General features: G+C 45.3%; 1 protein-coding gene across 1 annotated transcript in view; it reads right to left on the bottom strand.

The window, feature by feature from the left end:
* The window catches only part of Wwp2 (WW domain containing E3 ubiquitin protein ligase 2), a 105,633-nt gene that overhangs the window by 57,417 nt on the left and 25,450 nt on the right, over window positions 1-22,766 (bottom strand). Inside the window, 2 exon segments of the mRNA XM_032887400.1 lie at window positions 12,714-12,810; window positions 14,916-15,053. Of these exon segments, the coding sequence (XP_032743291.1) occupies window positions 12,714-12,810; window positions 14,916-15,053 (235 nt within the window).

Genomic DNA, 22,766 nt, shown 5'->3' with positions numbered 1-22,766 from the left:
AAAAGCAGGTCCCACAAGGCACATATCGCTACTAGGAAGATCATTGTGCCTAGCGGTCAGAGACTAGTAAAATTCTAATGAGAGACAGACAGACAGACAGACAAAGACAGGATAGCCTCTCTGCCAAAGGTTAGAATTCCCCACTGCTAGTTCTAGGTATTATTCTCCACAAAGGCCAACCCTGAACAGCATATAAAACAATCAAGTATCACAACTTACTTCATTAGACTCATACTGTGTCCACATCAGCTCCCAGCCCTGGTTTGATTTTTGCAGGTTTTTCTCTAACTGTAATTTTCTTTTATAAAGATTTGTTTGCTTACTTTTTGCATATATGTGAGTGCTGTTTTCATGCACCCCAGAAGAAGGAATCAGATTACATTACGGGTGGTGAACTCAGGACCTCTGGAAGAGCAGCCAGTGCTCTTAACCACTGAGCCATCTCTCCAGCCCCCTCTAACAGTAATTTTCAAGCAAAGTAAATTTCTAGCACATGATCAAAGGCAAGAACTAAGAGACTTACTATGGTGGGCACAATTTCTAAAATGATCTCTCTTCTTCTCCTCCCCTCCCCTTCCCTCCTTCCCTCTGCCCCTCCCTTTTCTTCCTCCTTTCCTCTCCTCCTCTCCTCTCTCCTCCAATATACCTTGCCCTGATGCCTAAAACCTGTGAGGTGGCATTACCCATCGTGAGCAAACTACGGCAGAAACGTAGACACGTTTACATCCTTCCACAATGTCAGCTTGTCGGTTCTGCCAGCTGTACTTTGGAAAGTCTGTAGGGCTAGATAAGTTTCGTGAGCCCCAGTTCAAGTCTTAGAGGACCTACACATAAGTTGAGTGGCAGGCATTCTGAGGGTTGGTCTGAAATGGGTTAGCAGAGGCAGAAAGCAGAGCAACTGAGGTGGGGATAGGAGCAGAGACCCGGTCATTTCCTGAGGAGGCTCATAGCAGGTGCTTAGGTGACAGATCAGGATGCCTACAACCTGTCAGGCTTAGAGTGCTCCTGTAAATGGTTCAGGCGAGGAAGCTGCATTCTACACTGGTCTAGTGTGCTTGTTAGGTTCACAAACCTCATTTGTCCAACATAATTTTGTTTTGTTTTGTTCTGAGACACTATCGAGTAGCCCAGGTTTGCCTCTCACTCCCTATGTAGCTAAGACTGGCCTTGAACTAAGAACCTCCCAAGCGTTAGGATTATGAGTTGGCTAGGGTTACTATTCTTATGATAAAACACAGAACCAAAACACAAGTTGGGAAGAAAGGGTTTATTTGGCTTACACTTCCATATTGCTGTTCATCATCAAAGGAAGTCAGGACAGGAACTCAAGCAGGGCAGGAACCTGGAGGCAGGAACCTGGAGGCAGGAACCTGGAGGCAGGAGCTGATGCCGAGGCCATGGAGAAGTGCTATTACTGCCTTACTACCCACAGCTTGCAAAGTTTGCTCTCTTATAGAACCTAGGACCACCAGTCCACGGACTGCACCACCCACAATGGGCTGGGCCCTCCCCCTTCATCACTACCTAAGAAAATGCCCTACAGCTGAATCTTTTGGAGGCAGTTCCATCCTCTCTGACGACTCTAGCTTATGTCAAGTTGATAGAAAACTAGCCGGGATAGATTTAAGGATATAGTGTTCTACCCAGCTCTCTGGCTAACTTTGATATTCAGTGCTAATACTTTGTGTAAATTATCAGTCTTCTCCTCACAGATACTAGTTGTTTCTTATACGACACTATGTAGAGCCATTCCACCTTAGTTTTTTTGACTCAAAAAGGAGCAAACTGTTTTTTATAAAATGAAGCAACACAATGCCCCAGCTCTAAGCAAAGTGCTTTCTCCAGCCTGTGACAGAGAGAAAAATTAGAGACTCAGTGCCCCATGGATACGTCATTCCTGGTCTAAGGACAGAAAGAGCCAAGGGGAAGATGCTAAGGTACCAAGTCTCCAACACGGAGCTGTGTAGTAACGTTAGTACAGTTCCCGCACAGTGCCCCACCCGTCGCCCCCGAGTTCCCAGGGACCTCGTCTACTGTAGTAGGTATCTCTCTGGAATGCCCTGCCCACCACCAAGGGACAGCAGTGCAGCAACCGGGTCCTTTGTGAAGTGCATGCTTTCAAGGTCCAATAAGCACTCGAGAATTTGGACAGCTACATATGAGACCTGACTGTTCTTCAAAGGTTAGAAATAGTCTTTTCTGGTAGATTCAGAGTGCTGCCTTTACACATTCTTCCCTGAAACAAGACTTGGTTACCTGGCAACTCATCTCTGAGTCTAGGATCAGCCTCATAAAAGCTGCAAGGATCTGAAAAGAGGAGTCTATGAAAAATGTCTAATATGGAAAATATCAAGCATGGAGAGAAAGGCACCAGATGAAACAAGAGAAATGGAGTAAGCTGTAAGATCCCCACACTTGTGAAAGGGACTCAAGTCTGGGAAAAGACCAAGGAGCTTAAAAAACAAAAAGTCCCCTCCACCCATGCTCCTGTACTGTGTTCTCACACCTCAGAGTGAGGGTGCAAAGGAATGTAAACCAGTAGGCAAGACCCACCCTCAAGTCCTGGCAAACGAAGCACAGAAACACAAGGCTCTTTCAGCTCAGCAAACACTGAGGGAGCCGCGGCTACGTGCAGCAGGGCACCATCCCGAGCTCCACCTGGGACACAAAGACGAATGAGGCGCTCGCTGCCCACGGCACTCAGCCTAGAGGCTCAGTCCGCTCTCCCTGCATACCTCCTCCTGCAGGAAAACCAACAAACTAAGGAAGAAGAAAAGATTCCTTCTGATTCTCTAGTCCATCAATCTCTAAGTGTAAAGAAAAGGATTATGATTTAATTGAAAGCCCAATGGCTTCAGCTCAATCCCTGGACCCCATATTGGTGAAAGGAGAAAACTGACTTCTGCAAATTGTCTGACCTCCACATACATACACACATACATACATACATACATACACACACACACACACACACACACACACACACACACACACACACACACACACAAGTCATTCTCATTTTAAAGGAGAAACGAAAATAAATATTTGTGCCATACCCTACTTTGGGTCTTTACTAACTTCTTTTTTCCTCTCTGTTACAAAAACATTTCACCTTCAAAGGCCACTTGTAATGACACCAAGTAGATCCAATGCACAGAAATGCTGACAATCATCAAAAATTCAAACAAAATGTGCTCACAGGGAGTGCATCAGCGCTTGCAGTTCACGCCTTTCCACACAGCCAGACTCAGAATGTGACATCTGGTTATCAAGTGAGTCAGAAACACCTTCAACTCACTAAGAGTCTCTGTTGCTCCTGTGTGTTTTGGGGGCTTCTTTTGAGAAAGTCCTCTTTTTTATTTGAAATGGGTTCTCGCTATGAACGAGAGACTGGAGTGTCTTCAGGTTCACTATCCTCCTGTTTGGCCCCCTAAAAGTTAGGATTACAGCGGCACTCCCTCACACTCCTGCATCTACCTTACACTAAACGTTCAAGAAAATCAAACAGGCAGGACAGACAGACAGACTGTATGAAGCATAGCGATGGAAATGAGTCCAAACAAACCAAGAATCCCATGAAACATAAACAGGCCAATGGACTGTACAAATCTACAAATGGTCATGGATAGGTTTCTTTTGCTTTAAAATCAGGTAAATGCTTTAATAAGAAATAGCACCTAGAGCATAAAGAGAGCCTTTGAAAAGGTCGACCTTAACTGGATGGGGCATAAATGCCATGCAGGGTTGGTGAGACAGCTCTGGAGGTGAAGGTGCCTGCTGCCTTGCCTGAGGACCTCAGTTTGATCCCTGGAGCCTACATGGTAGAACAAGAAACTAAGCACACATGCACACACACACATAAATGTAAAAAACTAAGCACACATGCGCACACACAAATCAATGTAAACTAAGCACACACGCACACACACAAATAAATGTAAAAAAACAAAACAAACCAAACAAACAAACAAACAAAAAAAACAATGCCAAGCAGATCAATGAGCAGCTGGCGGCAGACAGCTTCACTAACGTTAAACTGAAGGATTTCTTATACAATTTTTAAAATTAGGAGCAGAAGAAAGAGCTCAGCAGTTAAGAGCATTGGCGATCTTAGTTCCGCTTCCAGCACCCACATCAAGTATCGCACGCACACTACCTACAAACCCAGTATCAGGAAATCCAAGCCATTTGCACACTTGTGGTGCACATAAACTTACGCAGGTATACATCATATACTGTAAACAAAGAACTAATTTTAGAAGATGTGTTTATAGTTTAATCACAAGCCAATGTGTCTGTTTTACAGGCGTCGTCCGTCAGATGGGTTGTAACTACTGTGACTGCCACTGCCCCCCTCTCTGCCACGTGGCCTTTCTCAAGTGTGATGCAAGTGGAATCACGTCTCTTGGAAGTGGAGTTGCAGAGTCGTGAGTGCTGCTCAGGTTAGATAACATTAAAGAGAAAGAAGTGGCTGGGGATGTAGCTCAGTGGTAGACAGCTTGAGGGTCTGGGCTCCATCCCCAGCAACCACACCCCCACCACACACACACACACACACACACACACACACACACACACACACACGCTCTTGATTACTCTCCCCAACCCATTCCTTCAATGTTCAATCCCTAGCCCTAAGTCTCCTAAAATTTTTGTTCAAAGATGCCCTATTTTGCTCTTGAATGGCTTATTTCAATATTTTGCTCCACTTTTATGGAATACATTTGTAATTCTTTGCATAAACAAACTATTGAGGTGAGGCAATAAGACAAGGTCTTGCTAGATACTCAAGCTGGTCTTACCCTCCCAAGCACTGGATATACACAGGCAGATGCCACCAGTTATTTAAAATAATAAAGTTGAATGAAATTAGAAGGATAAAAAGGAAGACTCTGAGACGCCCATAGAATGTGGGGTGCAGAGTGACTCTGAAAAGGACAAGGCATAGATCGTACTAAGCCTGCAGGGGCAAAGGAGGGTTTGGGCAGCTGTAATGATGCAGAATGCCAGAGGCAGAGTCCAGAGGGAATAACAAGGAAACAGAAAGATGAGAAGCACAAAGAATGCTGACACCAGTATCTTCATTAAATTTCTAATAAGGTATATAACCTCATGAAACCATAAAACAATATAAAATTTAGGTTTAGTTCCGTGGCTATCTTTATCTATTACAATGAGAGAAAAGGGCCTCAAATACAGAACTGTTTTAGCATTTGAAAGGAGTCACTCCTTTTATGCTATTAAGTTGGCTATCACAAAGACAGTCACTAAGGCAAACCCCAAATTACCACCTCCGTTAACTGGTACTTTACGGGGAGCTGTGCAGCTCCAACAGAACTTTTAAGGAACAGTATGACCTCATCATCCCAAGCCACAGCCATGAACAAGCACTCCAGCCTGCTTGTCTTCCCATCCATGTCTGCTCAGAGCATTAGCAGTCAGCTCTGCTCTCATCCTCCCAACACACCAAGCTGCCCACGTTTGACTAAGGAGCCATTCCTCCGAGACCCACGTTCTTCTCACGGACTCTCTCTAGATCTTTCCCCTTTAGCCACAAATTCCTAGAGCCGAGGAGTCCTGGACTATCAGTCCTGCACTCTAAACTGTGGCCAAATTTATCTTGGCCTTGCTGCATGCCAAGAATACAGTGCCCGTGTCTCTGCAGTGAGGATGACGACTTTCCTTCAGTCAAGCCCGCCCAGCACCAAAGCCAACACTGCCGGGGATGTGGCACACACACCCTTTCTCTGAGGTTCCTTTCTCTGTAGACAACACCACAGTCTGTGAGTCTGAGAGCCCCTCTATTCCTCATCCTCCGTTTCCCCCATGACTACATCTGGGCGGTCTGAAGTTTTTTGTTTGTTTGTTTGTTTTGTCTTGTCTCTATTTTACCATTGCTCAAGTCTAGTTGTTGATGATTTTTTTAAGAAAGGTTTCTCTGTGTAGACCAGGTTGACCTGGAACTCAGAGATCTGCATGCCTCTGCCTCCCAGGTGCTGGGAATAAAGGCATGTACCACAACTACCGGGTATCCTCATTGTTTATGTAAACAAACAAACAAACGAAGCCCATATGGATTCTAGAACAGGAAGCCAGCAGTCGAAACAATGCTGTCCAGATGGTCTGAACCAGGTTTATTGTTTAGTCAGGGTGGCCTGTTTTCACATGGAGGCTTGTTTTGGTTAATTTTGGCTAATTAAGAGTCTGACTGAATTAAGAGTCAGCTAAGTGGTGGCACATGCCTTTAATTCCAGCACTTGTGAGGCAGAGAGCAGGCAAGCAGAGCTTTGAGCCAGCCTGATCTACATAGTGAATTTCAGGACAGCCAGAGCTACACAGTGAGACCCTGCCTTAAGGGAAGAAAGTGTAAATTTCTTTGAGGAACAGAACTCCTATCAGTTGGTTTCTGATTTTAGTGTTAAATGTTCTATACCAGACATTCTCATGTAGCCCCCCCCCCCCCCCCAGGGACTGAAAGACTCCCAGTTTCCCTTTCAGGAAAGTTCTGTGTAATATAGGCTGCACTGCTGAGAAGTCAATGCTAACCGCAGCTTTGTTCATAGTTAGCAAAACTTAGGATCAACTAAAGTATACTTCAGTAAGTGAACAGAAAATAAAACATGCTGGATGCGAACACTAGAATACTATTCAGTATTCAATAGAAATCAACTGTACTCCGAGTCAATGAAACTAGTGTGAAAACGTCTCCACAGTGCATAAAATTCCAGGAAAGGAACGATATAAAGAAGCTAAAAGACCAGTGCCAGAGTCAGGGAGAGTGAGGGCTGACTAAATGAGCACAGGGCAGAGGCTACCCTGCATGAGGCTGCAACAGTGGACGCACACCAGGAATTTGTCAAACTCACAGAATGAACACCACCAAGCCAGAGCACAAACACTGGCCTCTGAGTGGAGATCAATGTGCCGCCAGCCTCCCCTCAAACAAAGGCTGATCCTGGGCTGCAGAGGGGCATAAGGACTCTATGCTCCTGTTCTGTTTCCCTGTGAACCTAAAATGACTCTTACAAAAACGAAACAGACAAAAGCAGGGCCTTTGGATTAGAGCTCTGGATTAGGGTTTTGGATTAGGGCTCTGGATTAGGGCTCTGGATTAGGGCTTTGGATTAGGGCTCTGGATCAGGGTTTTGAATCAGGGCTCTGGATCAGGGCTTTGAATCAGGGCTTTGGATTAGGGCTCTGGATCAGGGCTTTGGATCAGGGCTCTGGATCAGGGCTTTGAATCAGGGCTTTGGATTAGGGCTCTGGATCAGGGCTTTAGATCAGGGCTTTGGATTAGGGCTCTGGATTAGGGCTTTGGATTAGGGCTCTGGATCAGGGTTTTGGATCAGGGCTCTGGATCAGGGCTTTGAATCAGGGCTTTGGATTAGGGCTCTGGATCAGGGCTTTAGATCAGGGCTTTGGATTAGGGCTCTGGATTAGGGCTTTGGATTAGGGCTCTGGATCAGGGCTTTGGATCAGGGCTCTGGATCAGGGCTTTGGATCAGGGCTTTGGATTAGGGCTCTGGATTAGGGCTCTCGATCAGGGCTTTAGATCAGGGCTTTGGATCAGGGCTTTGGATTAGGGCTCTGGATCAGGGCTTTGGATAAGGGCTCTGGATCAGGGTTTTGGATTAGGGCTCTGGATCAGGGCTTTGGATTAGGGCTCTGGATCAGGGTTTTGGATAAGGGCTCTGGATTAGGGTTTTGGATTAGGGCTCTGGATTAGGGTTTTGGATTAGGGCTCTGGATCAGGGCTTTGGATCAGGGCTGCTGCAGCAATCATCCCCCACGCAGTATGACCAAAGGACTCCTGTCCCTGAGTAAGCCAAGCTCTCTTATTTTCCTACCTTTGCCCATGCAGAACACTCTGCTTATAGGGACACCCCTGACCCCCATTTCACTAGATCAGCAAAATCCTTCAATGTATCTTTAAATGCTCCACTCTTGTCTATGTGCTGGTGTGTATACACTAGCACTTGGGTGTGTGCACACTATGGGTATGCTGGTGTATAAACACTTTAGTGTGTACACACCAGCACTTGTGGTTGTTGCCCAGTGTCTTGCTACACAGTCCTTGATATCAAGTATTGTGCCTTTCCATCTTTTTTGTTGCCATGACTACTGTGAGCCTGGCTTTCCTTACTCTTAGTTCTACTCAGTTTTCTGGGCCACACCACCTCCTATCCCACAGAGGAAATGCCAAATACCTAGCTATAAAATAAACAGATAGGAAATAAGTAAATGTACAATGTCACTTTTATTAAGAGATAATCAGTGCATCAATGGCATATTTAGAAAGTACTGATTTCCATAATTACTTCTGAAAATGCCCTGAATGCTTGTCCTTGATCTCGACAGTTCAGAAGACAGCCTAAAGGCTCCCTGGGAGCAGGGACTATGTCTGTCACCACGAATGATGAAATGCATTTACACATATTCCTTTCCTCTTTACAGCATCACTAACGAGCATGAGGCTGTAGCCAGATTTTAAGGGAAGCATAAAGTCGCTAAACTCTATTTCATTCAGGCTGACAGAGTAACATCTCCAAATCAGCTTTGGTCAGCTCCATGGAAGAATGAGTGGCAGTAGCCAGCAATGACTGAAAGAATGGCTCTGGTCCCAGAGTCCCTCTCTCCCTGTCGGCCTTGCTCCCCCATTCTCCCTTGTCCCTCCCAAGGCTTCCCAGCAGACTCACACCCGGCTGAGTTTATTTGTCTTTCCTTTCTGGGATCTGCTGTCTGCAGACACAGCCCATGAGCTATTCAGAGCTCACCAGAGACTCTGGGCTATACAGGCTTCCCAGAATACAGCTCTTTCCAGTCTTGGGGGAGGGGGGGCTCCTAATGCCAAGTCAAGGGAGCTAATAAATCTAAGAGGTTTTCGTCATAGCAGGACAAAAAAGAAAGGTCACAGAGGGAAACAGAAAACCATTACAAGGATGTCCTAAAATGGTCATAATAAGAATGTCACTGGGAAGAATATGTTCAAATGCAGATTTAAACTAACGTTAGCTGGGCCTTAGGATTTTCATCTCTCACACATGCACAACACATCTGAAGTGCGGAGAGTATAGCTTACTGCTAGAGTGCCTGCCTGACATGGTCAAGGCTCTAGGTTCAGCTCCCAGCATCTGAAAACATTCACATCTGCTATATTCAAAATAAACTGATATAGACAAGGAAAATAAACCGCGCCCACAGATCCAGCTTCTTAACCAAGGTCCCTTGTAGAGACCTTCTAATGTAAAGCTCTATCTACCAGGCCTGGTGACACAGGCCTGTAAATCCAACTATTCAGGAGGCTGAGGCAGGAGGATCACAAGTTCAAGGTCAGCCCAGACTAAAAGAGTAAACTGAAGGTCAATCTAGACAACTTAGTAAGACTCTATCAAAAAAAAAAAAAAAGTGTCTGGGGTTCATATAGACCAATAGCACAGCACCTGCCTAGAGCAAAACACTTAATTCCATCCCTAACACTGTGGGGAAAGAACCAACAACTTTATGAAACTAAAAGTAAATAAGGATATACTTCCTTTTTGCTGATTCATCTCCTTATCTATAGAACTTTCCCAGAGGTTCCGGCTGGAGCCAGGTTCACATCAGAGGCCATAAGGTTGGGCTAGGAAGGGAAAAGGGCCCTACATAGACAGTTAACTGGCTGGGTTCCCTCCCACCACTCACCTCACACAACAGAGGGGAAGAAAGAAAAGAGGATCACAGGTGATCCAGAAACAGCACACCGCAAAGGAGCCCAAACACCCTTGGCTTTCCTCTTCCAGCCTGGAGATTCATGACCATGTCTAATCTCTAGGAGACCCTAAGAAAGACTGCCAGCACTGGTGTCACCCCTTCTACCGGCTCCTCTTCCCTCTGCACACATTCTACTTAGCTCCTAGGATCAGTGGACAAAGGAAAAGGTCCTAGTCCACACTGCTCAGACTGCCCCTGCCATGCTAGTTTCCTTTCTTGCACATATCTGCCTGCTCCATGAAGCTCTCTCACGTCACTAAGACTGAACTCACTATAAAGGGAGGGGACCCTCCAAGATGGTGCACAGTACCAAGGACATGGGAGCTGACAAGTGTCCAAAACCAGCCTCGTTCCAGCAACAGAAACAATACATGAAGTGCCCTTACATGCTCTCCTCAGGCCTACACCATATACCAGCTCCTCCAAGGGCATGGAAGGCGGCATATATATACAATGCATGCCAACAGGCACAAGCCTAGGGTCAATTCATACTTGTTTCTTCCCTAATCAAACATGGAATGGCTGGTGACCAGCCCTCTCAAGCCACCAAGATTAAGGATACTACCTGGAGGGGGTAGGCTTTCACCTGAACCCTAAATCCCACACTGAACTCTCAGGTTGTAAGACAGCAGGTGTCCTAAGAGACCAGCAAGGAGCATCCCCTAGAACCACCTTACCTGATTACACATGCAAACCAGGCAGAATAGACATAAGGAGCTATCACACAACCTTTGAGAATCTGGAGTCTGTCCTCAAGAATCTGGTTCCCTGCTGTCCAGGCTCCTTACGGTGGCAGATGACACTTTTTATTTAGTTATTACACTGTGAAATATACCCCTAAGCATAGAAAATGTTAAACATATTTACAGAAAAAAGAGGAACATCAGGAATTACCACACAGGCTAACAAACCATGAGCATGGCCTTAGACACCCTTCTTTTGTAGCCTTTCATTATTATTCCTGTCTCCTCTGTCCAAAATCAACAATTCTCTTAATTTCAAGATTATTTGTTCCCATCCATTTTGTTTTGTTTTGTTTTTATTGGAACATAGTCTCCCTATATTTCTCAGGCTGGCCTCAAACTTATGGTTCTAGTAATCCTCCTGCCTCAGCCTTCTAAAGTAGCAGGGACTATAAGTACATGTCATAGAATCCCACTTTTCTCAACCAATTTTTATACTTTTATCTATAAAGGTATCAATTAAAAAGGTACTTGTCGGGTTTGGTGAGATGGCTCAGCAAATAAGGCCCTTGTTACCAAGCCTGGTAACCTGGGTCGGACCCCGGAACTAATACATTGGGACTCCAGCAAATTATCCTCTGACCTCCAAATGAGAACCGGGCACTCATACAACACACACAAAACATATAGATAAGCAAATAAATATGTATTTTTTATTTAAAAGATGTTAATCCAGATGTGGTGAACACATGTGTACAGTTTCAACAATTGGGTGGTAAAAGAATCAGGAGTTCAAGGCCAGTCTATGATATGAGTTCCCAAAAGAAAGAAAAAGGAGACCACAGCATCTAATAAAACACCTCTTCTCTTTTAAGATGTAGATATGTTCATGTGTGCAGTGGGCGGGGCTGGCTGGTCAGCACGCTCAGACCTCCTGCTGCAGCTCGCCCTCCACCACCACCGTCACTGAGACTACAAGTGACACCACGCCCAGGATTTTTATGAAGGTGCTGAGTTTGAACTCAAGTCCTCTTGTTTGCAAGGCTCATGCTTAATTGAGTCATTCTTTGAGCCTCAGATTAAGTGGAGTCAGTATGTTTGACCCAAAGTTTTCAAGTCCAGCTAAGAAAACCAAGAAAGTAGTTAGGAAGCACTAAAGCAGAGAAAGGGTTTTTTATAAGGGAAAGATGCTGAGGTGTCCCTGCTTGAGCAGTCACCATGGAAGAGATTCTGTTCCCTACAACTCTGGACTAGTCTTTGGTTGATGCGATATTTGCCAAGCACATCACAGGTCCTAGTCCTGCAGGACCTAAGTATGATTACCTCCCACAAGTCACCTCATATAGCAAGTCACAGAAAACGTGATAGGTATTCAGTGTGAGGCAAGCCTTTTGTACACGCTCAAGAGAAATGAGAACGGGGAAACAGATCTCAGCTTCTAGCCAAACCGGGATCCCAAAGGGCAAATGTCCACTTGCTCTTGCAGTCAGTAAGTTCTGGCCGCCTTAAAGCCATAAACAAACCAATTCAGAAGCTGCCTTCTGCTCTCGAGGGCATCTGTCAGGTGCTGTGGATACTAGCTAGAACACAACTCTATTCCCAAAGCATTATTCTGTACCCTCTGGGACTTGCGTGGGAAGATTTCTAACAACAATTTGCCCACTATAAAAAGATAATATTTATAACTACATTCATATGATTTTCTTCCTGAAAATGTCTGGGGATTTTGTACATTGTAATAAACACTAAACACATCCTCTTCCTCCTCCCCTCCTTCTCCTCTACAATCTCTCCATTACATTTAAAACTATTCTCTTGCCTAGGAATTCAGTTGCCATGGAAATGAGTTTAGAGCACTAAAGCAGAATTACATCATCCACAATAGGCATAACAAGCTTGAATGAGCTCAGACCCTCAGCATAGAAAATTTTATCCAACATGTCAAAGGAGGAACCATCAGCCACCCCCAAAAAAGAAATGCAGTCAGAAAATCCTCCATCCAAAGAAGCCTGTGCTCCAGGCATCGTGACTGCCACAGTCGGGCAGGTCACCGTCTGTTCAACAGGTCTCTCTTACCCCACGGCCGACCACCAGCCCCAGTCACTGTCAGGGTACAGCTGACTCCCTAGGAATCCAAGTGCTGTGCTCCCTCCAGATCGCCTTAGCAGACTGGAGCAGTGAAGGGAAATTTCAAAGTTTCTGAACGTATGGTTCCTTGCCACTAGCTAGTGTATTTTCCCTAACTTCAAGGACCTTGTCTCACCAACAAGGAGTACTTACCGGGATCTGCCACCAAAGCAGTTTGTACTGGGGGGCTGGTGCCGGGTCTCTGGAGCTAGAGCAGTCCCACTGGGTTCTCTTGAAGGTGGTTGTGATCCTGGAGAATGGACCAATCACAAGAAAGGATAGAAGTGCTGAGAAACTTAGTCCTTGTTTGAGAGCTACCCACCAGGCAGAGAATTCCCTCTGTATCTTAGGAGTTACCCACTGTGATGGCACAGGACACGTTGGCAGCTGTAGCCACTGGTACAAAGGATAGAGATTATCATCTGAGATCACATGGTTGGAACTCAAACTTGGGAGACAGTGTCTCTTCTCCAGACATTCCAGAACATCCCAGATGCTAATACACAGCCCTGCCTTTTCCACCAGATGAACTCTCAAAGATGGTGGCCAAGTGAGGATGAGGACATTTTTCACGATGCAAACAGAATTTGTAAAGCCAAAGAAGATCATGTCACTCTTTACCTAAAGGCCCTCCAAACAGCTAGGAGAGGCTTAGACAAGATATCATAGTAAGGCAGCTGGGGTGACAGTGAGTTCAAGGCTGGCCTGAGTTATACAATAGGATCTTATCTCCAGAAAAAAATTATGCATATATGGAACTGGCAAGACAGTTCAGTGGTTAAAAGCAATTGCTGCTTACAAGGACAAGAGTCCCATTCCCAGCACCTACATTAAGTGGCTTACAACCACCTGTAATTCAAGCTCCAGAGTCCTTCCTTCTGGACTCAGGGAACACCCACATATGTGTGGCATACACACCTATACACCACAAAAAAGTGAAAATAAATCTTTAAAAATTATGTATATATGTATAGCATAAAGGTAAAAGTGAAAGTCTGAAAACCAAGAGAACGAACTAGAAATTATATGGAGAAGACAGAGGAGCCTGGGTACAGCAGACGTGCTTATATGGTAGCCTATGTAACCAGTGCTGTGAACACACACACACACACACACACACACACACACACACACCAGAGAGATAGCGCTGCACTGTGACAGCACTCGTCACCAACCCTGACAACCTGAATCCAATTCCCAGATCCCTCAGAGAGAGTCAGTTGTCACAAGTGGTCCTCTGACCTGACCTCCACACATTTGCCACACACAAATTTTTTTATGAAATAACAAAAGTTTTGAAGAAAGAAGACAGCCAAAGCTATTATACTGAGAAATCTTTAAAAAAAAAAAAAAAACACACAAACAACAACAATGAAAACCCTAAAACAAAAAAGACATACCAAAAATACTCTAATGGAAGCAAAGCCTAGTACAGGAGCTTTTTTGGGGGAGTGGGGGGAGGGAGACTTATTTATTTACTTGCCTGCACATATACCTGTGCACCATGTGTGTGCCTAATGTGGTGGGGGGAAGGAAAAGGTGTCGGATTTCCTGGAATTGGAGTTGTGGGTGGTTATGAGTGCCATGTGGATGCTGGGAACCAAACCCAGGTTCTCTCTAACTACTGGGCCATCTCTCCAGATCAGAGCGGAAAGGTTCTAAACAGCTAAGTTCTCTCCAACCTCTGAAACTGCACCTTGCCTTTGAATTAAGAGCTCATGCATCACCCCTAATGCTACAGAAAGTGTGTTTAGCCTAAGAAGTTCCACCTTACGTCACACCTAACAAAACATTTAATGAGAAAAAGGAGAGAGAAACAACCCATTTCAGACCTCAGACTCCATGAAATAATTTCCTGCTAGATCCAGAAGTGACTAATTTCAGACTAGATCAAATGGAACAAACTCGCAACACTCCAAACCCTCAGATCCGAGCAGGGGGCACTATCCTCTGCTTCAGCTTGTCCCTTTTTGCTAGTTTATGTCTCCACAAAGATACACAGGTCCTACCCAGCCAACTCTATCTCTTAAGAGCACACTCAAGCTCCCCAGAGGATTTAACTAGAATCACACTTGTTAAAGGTTTATTTCCAAAGCCCATAGGGGGTGAAAAGAAGCTTTTCTCTGTCTTCAATCCAAGCAATCACACACAGAACTTTGACATTTATCTTGGGCCTTGAGAACCATGGCATGTTTTGATCTTAGAGACTAAGAGGAAGCAGGGCTGGCACTAAAGCAGGGCTGCTAAAGAGTCTCTAACCTGGACGCGCGCACACTCGTAGCAGAGAACCAAGCCCCTAGCATTGCTCCCACCCACTCTATCCTGGCACAGCCTGGGGAGCAGGGCGGCACTCACCGTCTGTCACTGCACTGCCATTAGGCACACTGCCCAGATCAACAGTTGGCCCATCCAGGAAAATTGTCAGCTCTCCTCCTGAGACAACACTGCCTTTGTTCTCCGTCTGCAGGTTCAGGGTCAGTTGGGTGTTCTCCACTGTTGGATACAAAATGCAACACGGACAGATTAAGTCAATGCACAAACTAGGGTTCTTTAAATTAGAGGCCTCTATTTCACCCACTCTGCTTCCCCGGCAGGGCTTCCCTGCCCTTTCCAATGTGTCCTGTGAAAGAAAAAGCAGAGTGGAGTGGAATGTGCTGCATTGTAAGGATCTGCATGTTGTGCAGGTGGAAACCCAGTTTCTCAAGATGTTTTACACAAGACACTAGCTACAACATCTTTACATTATTGATTTATGTGCTTCCAAAGTAACAAGGCTACTGATAGGGCACAGAAAAAACTGGGGTCAAGCTATACCCTGCTACACATAGGATGAACAAAGCAAGAAACACCCTGCACACACCAGTCCTAGCTGCCCTGACTCTGGGTACACTCATAGCCTCCAATCAGGAAATTATCTACAATGAACACTAGTTCTCTTCTCTGGAACCTCCATAAGGTCGGTCATCCAATAATTACAAAGAAAGAAGCAGCAGCAGACGTACACAGGTTTGGGAAGGATCTAGTCTCATGCTAGAATCTCCTTCCTCATCTGCCCTGCACCCAACCCTGCACTCCACTTCATGTGTCAGTGATAGTTAATTATTATAAGCATTCAATGGTTCTCAACCTGCCTAATACAGTTCTTTAATCAGTTCCTCTTGTGGTGACCCTGACCATAAAATTATTTTCATTACTACTTCATAACTGTAATTTTGCTAGTTATGAACTGTGATACAAATATCTGTTTTCTGATTGTCTTAGGTGACCCCTGTGAAAGGGTCATTCAAACCCTTCTCCCCCACCCTCCCCCAGAGGACACAACCCACAGGTTGAGAATGACCACTCTCAATCAAGGTAGTCCATGGATAAAAAATTTCCACAAACACTAAAGTAAATTTGAACACTCTCTGGGGATCCTTCTCTTCCCCAGTAAAGAGAAAAATAGAAGCCAGCTTCCAATCTAAGACAGACAGCTTTTACTAACCTAACAGAAGGGCTGGAGAGAGTTCAGCAGTTGGGAGATGTACTGCTTGTACACAGAACCCGAGTTCTCCTACCAGTCACATCAGGCCACTCAAACCACTATAAGTTCTAGCTTTAGGGGATCTGATGCCCTCTCCTGGTCTCCAAGGGCAACCAACACCCACACCAGATATAAACACATGCACATAGTTAAAAGAAAAACAAACATGAGGTTGGAGAGATGCTCATAGGTTAAGAGCACTGGCTGCCCATATAGAGGATCTGGGCTTAGTTCCTAGCACCTACACGACAACTCGTAACCTTCTCCAACTCCAGTTTCAGGGAATGTGACTGGCTCAGTAGTTCAGAGCCCTGGCTGATCTCCACAGGCCCTGGGTTCAATTCCCAGCAACCACATGGCAGCTTGCAATCTTCTATGACTGCAGTCCCATGGGATTCAATAACCTCTTCTGTGTGCCAAAATACATACAAAGAAAATACTCATAGAGCCTAACCAAAAACACAAGCAATTCCAGGGTCTCTGAAGTAAGACAGAACAGTGACCTTTGGACTTCCAGGCCCCCAAGAAGCACCTCTCCCTCCCCTTAATCTCTTTGCCCTGTACTGGGTTTCTATTTTTGGTTAGTCTCATTCTCTATAAAATAAAGTTTCTATAAACTAGCAGTGGGAATTTAGAAACTCTGTGAGCCAAGGGGTAGAGGGAGTAAAAGTCTCTGACCAGTACTATTTCAGGACCGTGAGTATAGCACCTGGGAGCCCACCCAGCCTCAGTGTAGACCTTGCAGTGACAACAGCCCAAGATGTAGGAGACATCCCTGACCATGATACTTCTAAATCCTGACCCACTCAAACTGTGAGGTAAGCCAGGCATGATGGCACACACATTAATCCCAGCATTGAGAAGGCAGAGGCAGGCAGATCTCCAAGTTTAAGAAACACCTGAAGAACAAGTTCCAGAACAGCCAGGGCTACACAAAGAAACCCTGTCTTTAAAAAAAAAAAAAAGAAAAGGAAAAGGAAGGGAAGGGAAGGGGAGGGGAGGGGAGGGGAGGGGAGGGAATCATGAAATGATACATGGATTTGCTTTGGTTTGTTGGGGGGGGTTGCTGTTTTCTATGTGGTTGTCTTAAGTATCTCCAACAGGCGGCAGAGGGGCTAGGCAGGCAGGGTGGTCATGCATTCTGGACTCAATCTCAATGCTGCTGCCAAAGGACTGACTCTGTAAGTCACAAGTTACTTAACTTCAGCACTGGTTCCCTCTGTGACAAAACAGAGGAGTCATTACACATTCTGTGGGGAACACTTGTGAAGACTGGTGTTGGTACCTAGGAAGTTCCTAAGCTGTCATTTTTACTGCCCACCTTAACTTTCAAGTCTAAAGGCTAAAATGGGCAGCTTTCCCCTAGCCTAGCCCATGATTAACTTTCTTGTAGCCACTAGAGCATTTTCTAGGAATTCTATAGACTACAGCAGAAAACTCCTCAAAACCTTCCAAGCCATACAGCAATTACAAGGGAACCAAGGACATACAGACAAGCCAAGGCTAGGCGGGAGCCTTCATGGCCAGCTCCTATAAGAACACAATTGGAAGATGTGTGATAGACTGGGAGATATCTGCAGGAATTCTGAAGTGGTTTTATAGGAGAATACACTGTAATTTTCCAGAAAAAAAAGTCCTAATAACTTCAAATTTCCTTTAAATAATTCAGACAAAGAAATGCACACAAAAGCTGGGAGACAGCTGAGCAGGTAAGAGCATCTTCTGTACAAGCATGAGGACCTGAGTAGGATTCCCCACACCCACAAAAACAACAGATGTATGGGCTTAGTGGTTTAGGAGCACTGGCTGCTCTTACAGAGGCCCTGAATTCAATTCTCAGCACCTTCATGCCAGCTCACTACTGTCTATAACTCCAATTCCAGTGGTTTCAACACCTTCTTCTGGCCTCCAAGGGCATCAGGCACTTACATCCACACAAAACACCCAAACACATAAACAGAAATAACAATAATAACATTAAAAGAAGAAAACTTTCAAGACCCTGAAATGGCTGCATGCCTGTCAACTCAGCACTGCCAAGGCTGGATACAAGTGAATGACTAGGGTTTGCTGGCCACCAGCCTAGCTCCAGATCAGTGACCTCTGTCCCAGAGGAATAAGGTAGGAACTGATGGAACACTGATGTCCTCCTCTGGCTTCCACCCACACATCCACATAAGCATTGTACAGGCACATCGCACACAAATGCACCACACGCATGCACAGTGCACATACGGAGACGATGAAGCACATGTGGTGAAATGTCACTGTGGTGTCAGGTGGAAGGTGCTGGGTGACTCCTTCCCCTTCTGAGTCCATGCATTTGTGAATTTCATAATGAACAGTTGGAAAAGTTTTTTTAATTGGCAAAGCTATTAAAAACTTAAAGCGGTAAGAACAGAACACCCTATTATTTTCTAAAAAAAAAAAAAAAAAAAACCAACCATGAGCGGGGAGACTTTCAACGTATAATGGGGCTAGAGAAACCATTAGCTAACTGAGTGATAGACTGGAGCATACACAGACTGAAAGGCTCGAGTGTGGCTGAAAAGCATATACTGGAATTATTAATAGCAGCCTCAGCTCCTCACCTCTAGGCCCTCTGGTTTCCTCACAGCCACACTCATGACTCTACAAAGGCCCTTTCTTCCAGCCAGTCCTTCTACTTTGGGAGGCAGTGCCTAATAATCAAAATCTAATTGGGACTAGTTCACTCTGGAGGTTAAGGCAGGAGGATTGACTTGAGTTCAAGGCTGCATGGTGGGTCGGCACAGTGAGTTCCAGGTCAACCTGGACTACAGTAGGAAAGAAGAAGCCGGAGCGATGGCTCTGTGGCAGAAGTACTCTTTACTCCTGTAGAGGGTCTGGATTTGAGTCCCAGCCCCCGATGGCAGCTCACATCGTCTGGAACTCCAGGTCCGAGGGATGCAATGCTGTCTTCTAGCTCCTTAGGCACCAGGCATGCACATGTGCAAACACGTATGCAGGCAAAACATCCTTATATGTAAAATAACATTTTTAAAAGGAGAAAAAAATCAAGAAACATATGAAGAGCTGGCAAGATGGCTCAGTGGGAAAAGGTACTTGTCACCAAGCCTGATGACTGAGTTCAATCCCCAGGACTCACATGGTGGAAAAAAGAACTGACTCCTAAAAGTTGTCCTTTGACCTACACATGACCCATGGCAATCCCGTTCCCCCACTCCCAACACACACACACACACACACACACACACACACCCCTCCCTTAGTGGCAAAACACATCCTTAGCACCCATAAGGACTGGGTTCAGTCCCTAGCAGGAAAGAGAGAGGAAGGAAATGAGCAAGAAGAAGGAAGGAAGGAAGGAAGGAAGGAAGGAAGGAAGGAAGGAAGGAAGGAAGGAAGGAAGGAAGGGGAAAAGAAACAGAAAAGAGAAGCCCCTCACTGTCCAGGGCAATTTCTGTAACCAGGCTGAGATTAGCAGAAGCACACTGTCCTTGGCCTCACAGGTTCTGCTCTGTCTGGGTCCCACAGTTCACATGGGTACCTCCTGTACTAACTGTGCCTTGTGAGAACAAGAAAAAGGTTTGCTCTGTGAAGAAGCAGAAAATAAGCAAGTTCTTTTTTTCACTTTCATGTGTGAAGTCTTGGTGTACATGCGTGTATGCATGTTTTGCATATGTATGATCATGTGTACTGACTCCTGAGATTGATATAGCAATCATCTATGTGTACTCTTCTAACCATTCATGGAGGCAGGATCTCTCAATCAAACCCAGAGTTTGCCAATCACTAGACCCACTAACCAATTTGCGCTAGGAATCAACCCTTTTGCTTCTCTCTGCCTTTGGCAGCTAGGAGCCGCCACGACCACCTTGCTTTTTTTGTTTTGGTTTGGTTTGGTGGGGGGTGGGGGGGGTCTCTGTGGGGCCCTGGCTGTCCTAGAACTCACTCTATAGACCAGGCTGGCCTTGAACTCAGAGATCTGCCTGCCTCTGCCTCTCAAGTACTAGGATTAAAGGTATGTGTCACCACTGCCCCTTAAGTATTCACACTTGCAAAGCAAGTGCTTTAACCAAGTCACCTCCCCAGGCCAGATAAGCAAGATTTTTAAAAACCTAATAGCATACAGCTTGGTGGCACATACACATAATCCCAGCACTCGGGAGCTAAAGAAAAAAGGATCAGGAGTTCAAAGGATCAGCCTTGGCTACATTAGTTCATTGGCAGTCTATCTCAAACAAACACAAAAGAAGAGGGTAGCACACACCTTTAATCTCAGCACTCTGGAGGCAGAGGATCTCTGTGAGTTTAAGGCCAGCCTGGTCTACATAGTAAATCCCAAGCTAGCAAGGGCTACAAAGTGAGACCCTGTCTCGTACAAACAAAACAACAAAAAGGACACGGCAAATATAGTAAGAGAAAAAAGTCAAACAAGAAAGGAGGACGGAAGGAACTAAGCGGGGAAGGCTGTGGGTGGAGAACCTCATTACTAAGGTGAGTAAAGATTGAGAGGCTGCTGGGGAGAGCACGTAGGAATCCTGTCAGGGCAGAGGAAGAAACAAGTCTAAAGTCACCTGGCTTATCTGGGAAGGGGCAGGGAAGCTAGGGTGGTTGAAGCAGGTCAGAGCAAGAGGCCACTGTGAGCAATGTGTTAGAACCTTGTAAAGCCCTGGGCATTTTCTTTGCACAAGACAGGGCCTCAGGGAATGGCTATGTGCTAAGAAGTGACTCACTGCAGGGAAACGAGGCTGAAGTAAGATAAAGCTCACTAGAAAGGCTCTGCCATTACTGTTTCCTGAGAATGCTCTCTCTCTCTCTCTCTCTCTTTCTCTCTCTCTCTCTCTCTCACACACACACACACACACACACACACATCTCTCTCACACACACATTCTCTCTCTCTCTCCCTCTCCCTCTGATACTCGATGGGAAAGACCCCTAAAAGCATATCCACAAGGCTGCAGTCTTCAGAAATCCAAGCTTTAGAGAAAAAGCAGGGACTGCGATCAGGGGCTAATTGAGAACATGGGTTGGCAGAAGTCAGATTCAATTAGGGCAAAATGGAACATATAATAATAAAAATACTTTCCTGGCAAGAGACATCAGTTCTACTAAATAAGCCAAAGGCATGAGCTCAAGCCAGCTTCAGCAAATGTACTTGTCACACATGACCATGGTCTACTGTTTGAAGTCCCAACCAGTCACAAAAATCTTGTGACACTCCTTTATAGAAGTGGACAGACAGAAATAGGGTGGCCTCTAGGATCTGAGGGAAAGCAAGGACATTGCAGGAGAGCCTTCCACTAGCCAGCAGGGACGTCAACCAAACAGCCACACGGAAAACAAAGACACCAGCCTGGACACTCATAAGCTTGCAGAAACAAGGGACAGATGGACACACTGAGCTACTTCAGGGATACAGCAGCCAGATCCAGAATGTGGGAAACTGGTCAGATAAACTGCCTGACCATTCAGGCATTCAGCAACAAATTCAACAAATTAAAAGGAGTGAAAGGAGAGAGCCTGGGGATAAAGATGTTTAGCAGACATGGCATCTTGTCCACATTCTGATTCAAATAAGCCAAGTGCAGAAGACACACTTGCCAGCCAGCAAGGCGTGGTGGTGAGCATCTGTAATCCCAGCACTTAGGAGGCCGCAGCAGGATGATGCTGAGCTTGAGGCTAACCTGAGCTAAAAGCCAGACCTTATCTTTAAAACACAGTCAAGAGTAGCAGCACATTAAGGAGCTAGCAGAAGCATCAAGTGCATCCTTGGGTACACAACAGGTTTGGGGTCAGATTGGGCCATGCTAGACTGTTTCAAAAAAATAAAACTCTTCTAAGACAACTGGAGGTGGGGGGAACCCAAACAAACAAAAATACCTGCCTGAGTAGTTGATGGAATTAAGTGATTACCATAAAGGGAATTTTTTAGGTATAAAAATAACACCCAGAGCTATGGTATTATCAGTGCTAGAAAACAGATGCAGGCCTGTGCATCCACACAAGTGCTCTCCCATTGAGCTATACAACAGCCTGAGATCACTGCTGTTAAGAGCCGTTATCCTCAAATCAGGCATGGAAAGTGGAGGTAAGAGAATAAAAAGTTCAATGTTGTCCTTGGCTACACAGCCTAGGGGACTTTATATATATATATGCACACACACACACACACACACACACACACACACACACACACACACACACGTATAGTCTAACTCCTTTATATATATATATAATTTTTTAAAGAAATATTTAGTTATTTTATGTGAGTACACTGTTGCTGTCTTCAGACACACCAGAAGAGGACATCAGATCCCATTCCAGATGGTTGTGAGCCACCATGTGGTTGCTGGGATTTGAACTCAGGACCTCTGAAAAAGCAGTCAGTGCCCTGAGCCATCTCTTCAACCCCCCCTCTTTTTTTTTAATGTGCATGAGTATTGCGTCTATATGTATGTCTGTGCACCATGTGCATGCCACAGAATTAAAAATAGAGTATCAGATGCCCTGACACTGGAGCTAGTGATGGTTGTGAGCTGCCATGTAAGTGCTGGGAATTGAACCTGGATCCTCTGTAAGAGTAGCCAGTGCTCTTAACTACTGAGCCATCCTCTCTTCAGCCCTGTAATTTTTTTAAAAGATTTTATTTATTTAATATATGCGAGTACACTGTAGCTATCTTCAGACACACAAGA

This window comes from Rattus rattus, chromosome 17 (genome assembly GCF_011064425.1).
Source record: "Rattus rattus isolate New Zealand chromosome 17, Rrattus_CSIRO_v1, whole genome shotgun sequence".
Lineage (NCBI taxonomy): Eukaryota > Metazoa > Chordata > Mammalia > Rodentia > Muridae > Rattus > Rattus rattus.
The sequence above is the reverse complement of the archived record's forward strand: the minus strand, read 5'-3'. Positions and strand labels throughout refer to the sequence as shown.